General features: G+C 48.3%; 2 protein-coding genes across 3 annotated transcripts in view; one reads left to right on the plus strand and one right to left on the minus strand.

The window, feature by feature from the left end:
- LOC135391749 (kinesin-like protein KIF19) overlaps positions 1 to 12,920 on the minus strand; it is a 106,817-nt gene that overhangs the window by 49,453 nt on the left and 44,444 nt on the right. For both annotated transcript variants that reach the window (XM_064622176.1, XM_064622177.1), the window contains exon 2: positions 11,913 to 11,993. In XM_064622176.1, coding sequence (XP_064478246.1) covers positions 11,913 to 11,993 — 81 coding nt within the window. The remainder of the gene's footprint in view (positions 1 to 11,912; positions 11,994 to 12,920) is intronic.
- On the plus strand, positions 7,329 to 11,087 carry LOC135393354 (membrane metallo-endopeptidase-like 1). Its single transcript, XM_064623825.1, has 2 exons — positions 7,329 to 9,170; positions 10,444 to 11,087. The coding sequence occupies exons 1-2, from the start codon at positions 7,419 to 7,421 to the stop codon at positions 11,026 to 11,028; spliced, it is 2,337 nt and encodes a 778-aa protein (XP_064479895.1). The 5' UTR covers positions 7,329 to 7,418; the 3' UTR covers positions 11,029 to 11,087.

Here is a 12,920-nt window from a genome sequence, read left to right on the forward strand (position 1 = left end):
CTGCCGTAGAGAGTCTTCAATTGCGGCGGGGTGACTACGCGCTGAAGGCGGGAGGCATCAGGTGAAAATCCGGGTAGACCCAGTCGTCGGTACGGGAAACGGCGGTAGACCCGGGTGGCTTCTTCACAGTGGTAGCAGAGCGGCCTCAAGTCTGACGTTCGCCGTACGTCTGTCTTGCGAGTTCCTTGTGCGTGTGGCTGGTAGCTGAGTGGTGCAGGTTGGGCGGGTCGCGAATGCGCCCAGCTGTTGCCGTGCCGCGCTGCCGATGGTGGCTGTCGTATTCATCTTCCTACGAGTTGGGGGTTCCATGTCCTGAATTCCGAAGGTAGACCACGCTATCTTCGACTAAGTCGTTTCTGTTCTTCCAGGCCGTTGAGCAGGGATTGCCCCGCACCTCCACCAGAAATGTCACGAAGCGGAATGGGCCGGGAAGTCGTCGAATAAACAGCAAACGGTTTATTAAACTACTTGGTAGCAAAAACACAAGAGTGATAGCTCTCTGAACACAACTATGTCCAAAGCATGAATGCTCCAGCTTGGAGCGCACAAGCATTTAAGCGTCGCGCCGAAAAGTCTAGAAACAGCACGTGCGTTTGCCAGAGAGCAGACGATGTGTCTGAAAGCTTCTTGCTTCTTCTTCTTCAGCATGCCCTAGGATGAGGTGTACCGTTTCGTGCCTGCCCTGGAAGTTCTCGAAGATGATTCGTGGCAATGTGAACAACCCATTATAGTTGAACAGTTCTGCGTCGCGACTGCACCAACAGGACCTAGGTTTAGAGTTTTCCCTTCAAGTCCCGAAGTCTCGGGATTTGTTCAAGAGAATGTCGGGATTTCGGAACGTGAAAAACGGCTGGGATCCCGGGATTTGGGAGTCAGGTGCCAGGTCCTAACACCAGTTGTGACACCGGCAGTGCCTCCTGCGAACCTTCAAAGACCGTCTCCAGACGCTTTTAGGGAGATGTCCGCACAGTTCCCCGTAAATTGGCGCACGGCTTACGAACTTCCACCTCTAGCCATCTACATTCTACAAACTAAAGCGTGAACAGCATGAGCCGGAAACCGTCCGAATGCTTCCCGAGCCGAATTAGGGACCGAACTTCTTTTCGGCGACCGGAGTTTCGTGCCCAATTCGGTGCGATCGGGCGAGGCCAAATTTCTGTTCCGAAGTCGGGAGTGTCGTAAACCGAATAAGTAGTGTAGAAACCCAGTGGCTATTAAGCCGGAAGGAGAACCATAGCAACAATGACGTGGCAACTGGTTGACTGCTGCTGCGTCTGCGACTTCGCCTCCTAAGAATACAGGGATTATCTCATTTAGCTGGATGACTGAAAGGTGATGTGCCCTAAGTTCAGAAGTCTACTGGACGAACTTCGACTTCCAGTTCGGTTCCATGCGGTGATGCACCAAAAAAAGTTCGGTCCCAATTTCGGATCGGGCAGAATTCGGCTAGTTTTTCGTGCCATGAGGTTCAGCCTTAAGAAAAAGTACTGATTTCAAGGTCATTTTACTCGTTTCTGCTTTTTTTTTAGTGTCACACTCCCGTCATACTCTTATGAGACACTTTGCTCTTCCAAGGTCTCCGGTACACATTGAACAGAGTCAGAGAAGCTCTTTGAAAGCGTTAGCATACAGAGACGGGGACTTTTATACTTTTTTACACTTTTCTCGTTGGATACACAGGATACACATAAAGGATATGCGACGTCGTGACGTCCAAACTAGCTCTGACCAATTAGTTCTCCCCAATGGGTCCACCAGTTCGTGCTGCATGAAGAACTCGACAGTTGCCGGAAGCGTTCAACCTTAGAAAGTTAAAAAAAGAAGTTCAGCGAACATAAAAAAAAGGCGGGGATACGAGCGCCACTAACGCGAGATAAAATCACATAACATAAAAATGCGAAACACAGTCACAATATAAGTGTGCACCTACTGCCTCCCATCGAAGATGCAAAGGCCGTTAGAGTCCGTCATCCATCGCCTGCGACGTCCCGTTCGCTGCAGCATTCCTTCATAAGATAGGTGTCGTTGGATCGCCGAACTGTGGAACTTGCGGAACCGTGCCAACCACCAGCCAACCATCATCTCGAATGATATCGTTATCTGTCTTGATTTGTTGAAAGTGGGAGGCGTACGCCTTTTTTGTGACACTTATGCTGTTCCTAATTGTCACAGAAAAGGCGTACGCCTCTCGTTTTGAACCAATCAGGGCAGATAATGATATCATTCGCAGTGATGGTTAGCTAGGAGCGTGCTATGCAGTGAAGTTGCATTTTTAAGAGTGTAGAGACATGTGGTCAACAGCATTTGTTCTTACTGGGTATTTGCCACCTCCTGATGTGAATGTCGGGTAACGTAAATTTAGTTATGTAAATTTTCGCGAGCTTAAGTCGGAAATTTGCCAAGTAAAGGTCACTTTTTCACCCCACCAATGTGAAGAGCGTGTCTAATTTACTGAAATAATGATAATTCACAGGGATATTCAGGAACTATCCCATCTGAAAAAGTAGCCGAACATCATGCTCTGCGGAGTTCCCACAGGGTAACGCATGATGAATTTTGCAGCGCAGTCTTTGTCAGTCCGACGAAAGGCGGGTGGAAGCCCAGCACACCCAGGCATCACAGAAAGAGATGACACAGGCATGGCCTATCGCGTCCGACTTTGGCTGGGATAATATTTTTCCTCTCCCAATTTTAGGAACTGCTACTTTTTCTACTATCACAGTATGGGGCTGGCTTTTGAACCTCCTTTCGTCAGACTGAGAGCGATGGTGCTCAAAAAGTCATCGTGCGTTATACTCAAGTGCCCCGGGAAGCATGATGTTCGGATGCTTTTTCCGATATCCTGAATATCACTGTCAGTTATCACGAATTTGAGTAAATTGGGCAAGCCTTTCATGTTGGTGGGGTAAAAAAGTGACCTGTACTTGGCAATTTTCCGAATTCATTTCGAAAAACAAAACAAAGCGCATAATTAAACTTAGGTTATATGACATGCACATCAGGAGGTGGCGAAAACCTAGTAAGAACAAATGCCGTTGACCGCATGATTCTAGGTGGTGGTGATTTTTTTTTAAATTATAATTCAATGACACGTTTTCTGGGACACCCTCTATATTCAAATTGCTACAAAAGGCGTACGCCCTACTCGCTCACCGAATCAGAAGCGATGACCCTATCATTCGTAGCAATTGTTGGCGGACAACATGCTACGCGGTGAAGTTCTGTTTCGAGAGTAAGGTAGTAGGTAGAACTTTCCAACGTTTTAGGCAGAACATATGCGACAACTATTACCTTCTAAAAGGTGTAACTGCTCCACCCGTTCTTCTAAGATTGTAGGTGATCATGACGTACAAGGGGAGGATACATAAGCACACACACACGAGAAAGCCACCTGCTAAAGACACTTTATTCCTTCTGCCAGCTCTTCCTTTTCTATCCTGTCTTATCTTCCCTTATTTTCCAGGAATGCTCCCAGGAATTCTCGTTCCCACATTACTCGCCCCTCTATATACAAAAAAGGAGCAAGAATTCCTGGGAGCATGCTTGGTAAACCGGGGATGGTAAGACAGGGTAGAGCCGGCGAAAGAATTATAGGTGTTGCGACACTTTCTCTGATGTGTTGAAGCATAATATATATGCATCGTACTCATTATGAGAACACAGTGGAAAAAAGAATTTTTTCTTCTCGTTAGATTGGTTCGGAAACTAGGCGCAGCCACAAAACGACGACACACGGTGTGACCTCGCGGACCCCTCTCCCTCATTTGGCGTCTTCCCTCGCTGCTACGGTGTGACGTCACCGATGTCGCTTCTTCGGGGCCGTTTTTCTCCGTACCTGTCCACGTCATGGACCTGAAAACTTGAATATGGGATGATGTCGGGTGATAGAATAGTTTTTCTTATTTATCTGGGAAAGCTCGAAACCAACTGTCACGACACCTTTAAGTGTTGTTAGAAGGCGGTTGTGCTGTGTACTTGTGTATCCTCCCGTTGTACGCCAAGATCATATATGACTACGTTTCTTTAGGTCATATAACCATGTACTGCACAGTGAATATTCACACACGTAGAAAAACGTCGCACCGTTGTTACACTTTCATGTTGTGGTGTGCATGCTTCTCTTAAAGCTGTACCATCAAATGTATAGCCGTAATATATTCCGTTTGGTGACACGCACTCGTCTGTTTCTATTTCTGCAGATATTAAGACATGCTTATGCCGCATGGCACATATTTACCAGCCTTTCCCTGCTGGAGCGTCTGTGTAGCAGAAACACAGAGGTACTCAAGCAGCTTTTGGTGCCTCGCGAAGGTGCTGAAGAATCGAGCACCTCCTTGGTTCCTTGGGGTCCTGGTGTGCAAAACCACAGAACAGACAGCAGGAAACAACTAGGATTCCTGGAGTTTTACACCAGGGAACAAATACAAGAAACGACCCAAATCACAGTTACCAGAAAACGCCAGAATCGATGAAAGATGAAAGTCACTGAAAAGGTTAGCCAGCTGTAGGACTCGAACCCACATCTTCTGGATTGCCGGTCCAGGGCGTTCCGTCCAGAATCGTTCTAGTGCTTTCTTTTTCAATAGGGGCGAGCTGTACAGGTCTAGGCTTATTGGTCTTGCATACTTTTGTCATTCATACAAAAACAAACAAGACAACAACAAACAAACAAGGAGCATATTGAAGATGAAAACGGACGGCCAAATGGTCGCTTAGAATGTTGCACCGGAACTTTCGACAACGGCATTATCCGCCGACCCTGTCTTGAGGCTCTTCAATTCAAGTCACATTACACACCACGCTATAACTTATTAGCTAACATATACTTCTGACGATATACTATCGATTATCGATCTGACGGTTAATGTCGAAATCGTTGAATGTAGGGCTAAAGACGAAGAGATGATGAGGATTCGTGATGAATAGGGACCAGTTTTGGGTTCCAATCTCACTGCTGATGCATTCTTCTCAACTGCGATTATTACGCAACTAGGCATTAGAAGCGTATACGAAGAGGGGAGTCAAGTCCTGTAGATCACATAAACAAAATACAGAAGCCGACACTGAAGATTTTGTGGACCTCCAAGTGGACATCCACGCGAAAGCTTGTACAAATTAAACTTAAACAAAAATCTTCAGTGTCGGCTTCTGCAACTAGGCATTCTGAGACATCAGTGCAGAGTTCGTTCGTCCACAGCTTCAACGCAAGATAATCACAATTACGAGGAGATTTAATAATATAATGATTCGTGGCTTTACGTCGGGAGACAACTGTGGTCATGACACTAGGTCTGCGATTAATTCTGTTCAGCCGAGGGTTCTTTAACGTGCGCTGAAATCTCAACACACGTCACGCCGTATATAACGTCCATCACGAAAGGATGGCTTGTCAAAGCAACTTGTACCCTGCCACCAAGTTGCTGGCGTCCTCGGCCAGGTTCGAACCCGCAACTTTCGGATCAGAAGGCGAACCATCTGAGACACCGAGACCGGTCCTATGGGCTTTACCACGCGAGATGTCGCTTCGAGCTCGTGTAAACGTATGCATGCACTCTTATTTAATGCAATAGTGTTATTGGGCTCGCTGCTAAGAAATTCCCGTGTCTCTGCGCCGAAAACTCAGCTCCGACGATAGATGGCGCCACAAGGTATTTCGTTTTATGTCTCTTTCTCTCTTTTTTAAACATTTATTGTCATATATTTGTATGTTGAGAACTAGACTCAACGGTTCACAAAAGGCTTCTTGTTCTTCCGAAGTCACCCATTTTGCTGCTACGAGTGGACGAAGATATCAATACCGTGGCGGGTACGTTTCCTGCTAAACCAGAGAGACCGTCAGAATCATTCTTTGTCTAGACACTCCCAGCCACGTGTGACACGAACTGAATTTAAAGTGTCGTGAGTGACGTCATAACGAGATGAGCTCGCGCGAACGACAGGGCAGTCGGAAATCTCTGACAGGGCGTGGTCGTGCTTTCCCACACTTTTCGGAAATCGGTGCTCCCTTTCGAGATATGTGGGGCAGAAGCATGACGTAGCTTTTCGAACACAGAGCTAGCAGTTCAATTCGTACAGCACACGTTACTGAAATGGTCAGGAACCGGGTAAGTTGATAAACGTTTAGAATAACCACCAACTTGTTTGGGAAATAAAGAATTGAATTGAATTGAAGAAGTGCTTCAGACACGGACGCAGAAGTAGATAGGACAGGCGCTTACTGGCGACTGAAGAATATAATAGACAAAATCAGCGGGAGGACTCAGGGAAGATGGGAAACCGGCGTAGAACAAGCAAGGCCAACGTGGACTACAACACTTATCTAAAAACGTGAACTCCTTGTCATGTGAAGCTATATAGAATGCTGGGTTATGCAAATCGATCCTCATTTCTTTATCTCGTACCCGTCGGTAAGTTCTCTGGGTAATGGCTAGCCAAAGAGCCTTATATCAGTTTCACTGAAGATACGGAGACACAGAGTAGAATGCGAGGTTGCCAGACTTAAGTCCTGTGTCCGCGCCTTAAGCGCTTCTTTAGTTATGTTACACACGTTACTAAATTCGAAAAAGTATTTGGAGTCGCGTAACAAAAATAGTTAATGTATAAAGTGAGTTGCTTTTGTGGTTGATCGGTAAGTAGCCAGAAGCCGGAGCGAAGTGCATCGAGAGACGTTGAAGCAAGAGTTGGATGGTAATAATGACGTCGCAGCGACTAGATCTCGCTGCTATTGACTGTTTGGACGGCGACTTCGATTTTGAGAGTTTCCCCCTGGTCACATAACGCGTGACCTTGGCTTTCCAATACTCGAGCATGCACAAGGTGCACGCGCAACATGCTGACGATGATAGTGATAATTCTTGGCTTCACGTTGCCAGACAACTGTGATCAGGAGCGACGCCTTGTTGGGTAATTTCGCCCACCTGGGTGGTTCTTCAAAGTGCACCCAAATCTCAGCACACGGCACACCGTATTCCAGCGTCCCTCGCGGAAGACGGCCTGCCTAAGCAACCTGTACCCCCGCTACCAAGCTGCTGATGTCCTTCGCCGGGTCCGAACCCCCAACCAGGGGTACCGTAGGCGGACACGCTAGATCGGACAGTTCCAGAGTTAACTGCGTCCTTGCCTAAAAAAATCAGGCGCCTAGTAAAATAACGACATTACTGTCACCTTTGTTAACCGTCGCAACAGGAAAGGGGGCACAAAAGGGAGCTTCGGTGGCAGAGCTGCTCTTAGAAATTCTCATGACATGTGTGTGGAAGTTCAAGCGAAGTTTCCCTTTGTAGATCACGGCCAGTCTCTATGAAGAGGAGGAAGAAGGAGACGAAGAAGAAGCTCAACGGTCAGACCAACGTTCCATTTCGCAAAAGATAGCAGCGCAAGTGAACGCACCATACCTTCCGGAGTAGCCGCTGTCTTTCGCGATGGAGAACCAACTGAACGCTCCGGCGGAATCCCTGGCGACGGAAGAACCCCAACCAGTTTCAGCGTCACCCAGAAACATGCGTTCGTCGGCGAGCAAGAAACGACAAACGACTGAAGAACCACAAGAAACCACGATGGACGCGTCACAGGCGACCGTAGAACCACAGGAAACCATGACTGGCGCACCACAGGCGGCCGTAGAGCCACAGGAAACCACGGCTGCAGTTCCACATACGGTTGACGAGCCAGAGGAAACCGACACCGCCTTCGTGATCGCGGACCTCTACGAACTAGGCGCCTACGTTCTTTCTATCGCTGTCATAGTCATCGTCGTCATTGGCATCATCTTATTCTTCCGCGACTACAGCGTGTTCGACAGGGAACACCCCGTAAACAGGAGCAAGAACTACACCACCCGAATGTTTATTTCAGCTACACAAGGAGAACGACCATGCCACGACTTCTACCAATACGTCTGCGGCAGCTGGATCAGGAACCATAGCTACGGCCCGTCGACCATCGCTGAAGAACTGCAAGCTATGGTATATAAAGAAGCAGCACTTCAACTCGAGTCCCGCCTCGTCAGCGCTTCCCTGCTAAGCAAGTCTGCTGTCGCCAAGGCAAATGTGCTCTTTAAGTCTTGCTACTCTATGGTAATTGACAGACAAGAGGACCGGATTGGACTGGCCGATTTCCTCAAGCCCCGTACGAGCTTCCCTGACATCAGGCCGATGAGTACCGAAGATATGGTGGACCTTCTAATCGAACTGTCACTGTCCTACAACATTCACATCCTGTTCCGGACCACCATTTTCGCTGATCAGGAGCACGATGGGTTACCAACTCTTCTCTTGACTGAAAATGACCAACTCGTTGAATGGCTAAAGATAAAGGTCAACATATCAGCTTCTAACGGAAAGGTGAAACAATATATGACAGCGATCCTGGGAAGTTTAGATGCGTTCAACGAACGCGATGCAGATGACTTACTGGAGACCATAGTCCAGAGAGATAATAAGGTGATCCCAATCGTCGTTCGACACTTCTTGGAGGATTACGGCGTTTTCTCTGGCACATTTAAGGACATGCCGCAAATCATTCCTGACATTGAGGCGGATGTTTGGGTTGCGGCGGTAAACAAGCAGACGCGACCGTATTTCACGGTAGACTTGGACAGCACCGTGAAGGTGGAAGGTACCGGCGTGTTTAAGAACATCGGAAAGCTGCTGACGGCGGTAAACGGAAACGACACAAAGCTACTGCCGACAGTCATCGCGTGGCATTTGGTGAGACAGCTGGCCCACAGAGCGTCCTACCGTACAATGTCGGTGCTGTTCCAGTCTTTTGACATACTCTACGACTACTGCTTCGAGGAGACGCTGCACCTAATGCCGCTCGCGGCAGGAACACCTTTCGCGCTAAAGTCTCCAACGTCCCGCACAAGATCCGTGGCTGCGGACATAGTCGAAGACATCAGAGGCTCCATGGGAGACTTTCTCCAGAGAGCCACATGGTTGGACGATGAAAGTCGCAGAAAGGCACTCTTGAAATTGAACAACATCCAGGAGGTCCTTGTGCAACCAGATGTGGCCTTCAACGAGACTGCACTCGACATCTACTACGAAAACTTTACGGTGCATAAGACATACTTCGAGACGTGGCTGCACGCGACAAGAGCAGCAGCACAGAGGAAAATGGCTTCCTTGGTCGTCAAGCCGAGATTCTACACCCATGAGTTTAACCCCCTCATGGTGAGCGCTTGTAATTTTGACGCGATATTCTTTAGATGTTACTTTTAGGGAACAGAAGCGATAACGCTGAATTTAACATGGCCCGAAACCCTCTGTGTCCCAACTGTGAAGTTGTCCATCACGAGTCACCATGAATATTTTCGCTGTGGGGTGTGTTGTCACTGCCCAAGAAATTTACGAAAAACTGTTGGAGAAAGCAGCCGCGGACGCGTGACACGATCCTCGCGTGACTTCGAAAGATCCCCGTGTCTTTCTTGATTACTACTTTCTTCTCAGCTCACGCGCTGTTTACACCCGCTTGAGCCGCGGCGGTCTACACTCTGAAAACAGAGGGGGAGGGGGGTGCCGAAATAGCTCGTCGTTGCTGGCCACACACCAGTGGGCGTACGCCTTTTCGGGTCACTTAACATAACCGCATAAGTGTCCCGAAAAAGGCGCACGCCTCCCGTTTCCACCAAAACAACAGTGACAAAGGTACCATTCTGTACAATGGTTTCCCTTAAGCGTGCTCTGCGGTGAAGTTCTGTTTTTAAGAGTGTACGTCACGAGTCACATGCCAGGGGAATAGAACCTTCCTCCTTTCCTCCTCCTCCTCCGATACGCTCCTCCGAAACGCTCTTTCGGAGAGTGGAAGAAACTGGAAAGGTGTGCGAAACAGGTGCTTGGCGAGCGCGCGTCCGTCCCCTGCGTTTTTCGTTCTTTCTCAGGAGCTCATTTTATTCGTTGCAGAACACTCCGGAGCTCATTTACCCTTTAGATGTCACGCTGCCGCGCAAACACCAACAACCATAACCAAACAACCGTTTTGACCGTACACTCTTAAACATGAACTTCACCACATAGCAAGCTCCTAGCCAACCATCATCCCGAATGACAACGTTCTCGCCCCTGATTGGTCGAAAACGGGAGGTGGGGCCTATTCTGTGCCGTGCATAATGGACACAAAATGGGCTCCGCCTCCCGTTTCCAACATATCTAGGGCGAGAACGCTGCCATTTGGGATGATGGTTGCTGATGGTTGGTGATGATAGAGCGTGCTATGAGGTGAAGTTCACTTTTAAGAGTGTACGGTACGTCGTACTTTCCCCTTCCGCGCACCGGAGTATGCCAAGCATATTGGACGATTCCACGCACTTGGCCCCTCACGCACGAATATAAAAGTAGCTGTAGCAGCAGTCGTCCGATACGTGCGGATCCTGCTCATGTGACCCGGACTGTTTCAACGCGTATAGGCGTCCACTGTTTCGCTACCTCAGTCTTTGATCTTTTCCAGGAGAAAGCGTTCTACATTCATCACTTCAACACCATCTTCCTTCCGAGTGGTATTCTGCGGGATCCTTACGTCGACGAGGTCTCTCCCCCAGGCATGAACTTTGGCGGTCTCGGCCACCTCTTGGGCCACGAGATCATGCACGCCTTTGACGACATCGGCAAAGAATGGGACGAAGACGGGCACATTAACACCTGGTGGACTCACTTTGTCGAGGACGAGTACTTCAAGAGAGTTGATTGTCTGGAGCGCGTGTACCAGTTCGAGTCGTCCTCCCCGACGGCTCAAGTTATCGCCGACTTCGCTTCGCTTCCTGTTGTATACGCGGCGTTCTCGAACAAAACGTCTCAAAGCGTTCACCATCATCTGGAGTACGAGAGGAATTTCACCGAGAGACAGATATTTTTCATGAACTATTGCTTCAAGAAGTGCTCTAGGATTGCTGAAGTTAAGGACGGCTATTCGACCGTGAGGGAGAGGTGCAACTCCTTGCTTAGAAACTTTCGCCCGTTTGCGGACGCCTTCGGGTGCAAGGCACAAGAAGCCATGAACGCGGGAAAGCGGTGCGAGTTCTGGTTGATACCGTAGGTGTAACCAAACAGAAGTAACCCAAATACCACTAATTCAGAATAGGCGTAATTAAATTTGTTTTTCAATCTGAAATCATGTTTGAACAGCTATGTGTAGAGTAAACTAGTAACGCAACACGTGAAAGTACGTACAAGGTGGTGTTACGGTGTGAGAAGTCTCGAATGTAACTTGCCACCCAGGGCTACGTTCGGAAATACCAGTGGAGGTGCTCCTTGGTAAGTACGGTCAATTCGTGCCCGCATTCGCACTGTACCCGCACGTGGACCTGTGATGCTGGAAAACTCACTACCCTCGGCTACCTGTGGAGGTATACCCGCACTTTTCCTGAGCGATATTGAATTTCTACTCGCAAATAGCAAAACAGCGAAACAAATCCGAAAAGGAGGCAGTTAGTCCTGAGCGTGTCATGCGGTAAAGTTCTGTTCTGTTACAGTATGCGTGGGAAAGCGACCCACATGGTAAGACAAGCCCGGTCTTCTATACGATGTTCAGCTGTTGCAATGTGATGGATGTATTGGGAGATGATCAGCTCGTGTGTTGCAGGATAGAGTGGAGTTGAAATCAACGAGAGGCGTTTCTACGAACGCGTGCTGTTTCGCTTAATGTTCGGTGCCGAATTTCTAAGCTATGAAATGACTAGGGTTGTATGAAAAACAGTTTCTTTTTGTATTTTGCTCCACGTAACCTTGAAAAATATCAAAATTAATGCACTACTCGCAGACGCCATTGCGAGTACACCCATATTTTACCCACAACCCGCAAAGAATCTGTACCCGTACATTACAAAACGGTGCATGTATGCGCGGGTAACTGCAGGCATACCCGCATCCGCGCACATGCCCACATATCAGCACCAGGTCAACAAAGAAGCAGAAGCTCACCTTGTCGTCTATCTTGTGTGCAACGCACGTTGCACCCTTGGCCACCTCGTTTGGAAGAATTGGTCGAATGCGCAGGGCAACCTGCAATAAGAAACCGGATAGTTATTTCTATGCGTATCGTGAGGAAAAAGCCCCAACCCTCGCTCACAGGACCAGTCGCTCGTGACTGTCCTCCTGTCTCAGCTCTGCATATCTCACTTATTAATCTCCTGTTCTACTCAACAGTATTTTAAAAGTTACTTTCGGTTTCTTGCAAGTCAAGTTCCGGGTAGAGAAACTAGTGCGTCGCCTGACGCCGATTTGCATAGCACAAAAACGCGCTTTTACGTCCTCTAGCACCGTTCATACTAATCGCAATACAAAAACTACAAAATGTAGAAAAATACAAAAAGTACCAGAGGTCAGAAGTGTGATTACCGCTCACTCATGCTCACACATCTCCCGCTCAGCTCACGATTCGCTCACTCCCACTCACACACCTCCCGCTTTGCTAATTCATGTTCACTCATCCCACGTTCACCTCTCCGTCTGTCCACTTATGCTCAGCTCATTCGCTACAATGAGCATGAGTGACTGAGTTTTTTCCCGGTGTATGCTGAACACAGCTTTGCCATTCGTGTATTCTCGTTGCGCTTCCGTTTGAATCGGAAACAAAGAGGCAAGTGAAAACCCATGTACGGAAATACTATGACCAGCAGCGTCACCTATTCGTTAAAACACAGCCTATGTGTTACACAGAGCCGTCGCGAGGCGAGCTTTAGCCTCGGGCACGGTTATGCCCCCTGACACGCCCTGAAAACAACAAAGAAGAAAAAAAACTGATATGCAGTTTCGATCTCAAAACTCTATTGATTCTCGTTTTGTTGCCCCAACTAGCTCCCGGAACCTGCAGTCCAGCGCCCCCTCTGGCGAAGGCACCCGGGGCGGCTGCCCCCTCGGCCCCCATCCGCCCTGACGGCTCTGGACTGTTAGCAGAGGAAAAACGTATAGTATTTCCCATAGAACATA

The sequence above is a fragment of the Ornithodoros turicata genome, chromosome 4 (genome assembly GCF_037126465.1).
Source record: "Ornithodoros turicata isolate Travis chromosome 4, ASM3712646v1, whole genome shotgun sequence".
Lineage (NCBI taxonomy): Eukaryota > Metazoa > Arthropoda > Arachnida > Ixodida > Argasidae > Ornithodoros > Ornithodoros turicata.

Bases quoted from the DNA above. Each gene is read 5' to 3' on its own strand.
- LOC135393354 (XM_064623825.1), top strand. From the start codon at position 7,419: ATGGAGAACCAACTGAACGCTCCGGCGGAATCCCTGGCGACGGAAGAA. The intron at 9,171-10,443 runs GTGAGCGCTTGT...GATCTTTTCCAG, and splicing joins ATGAGTTTAACCCCCTCATG to GAGAAAGCGTTCTACATTCA.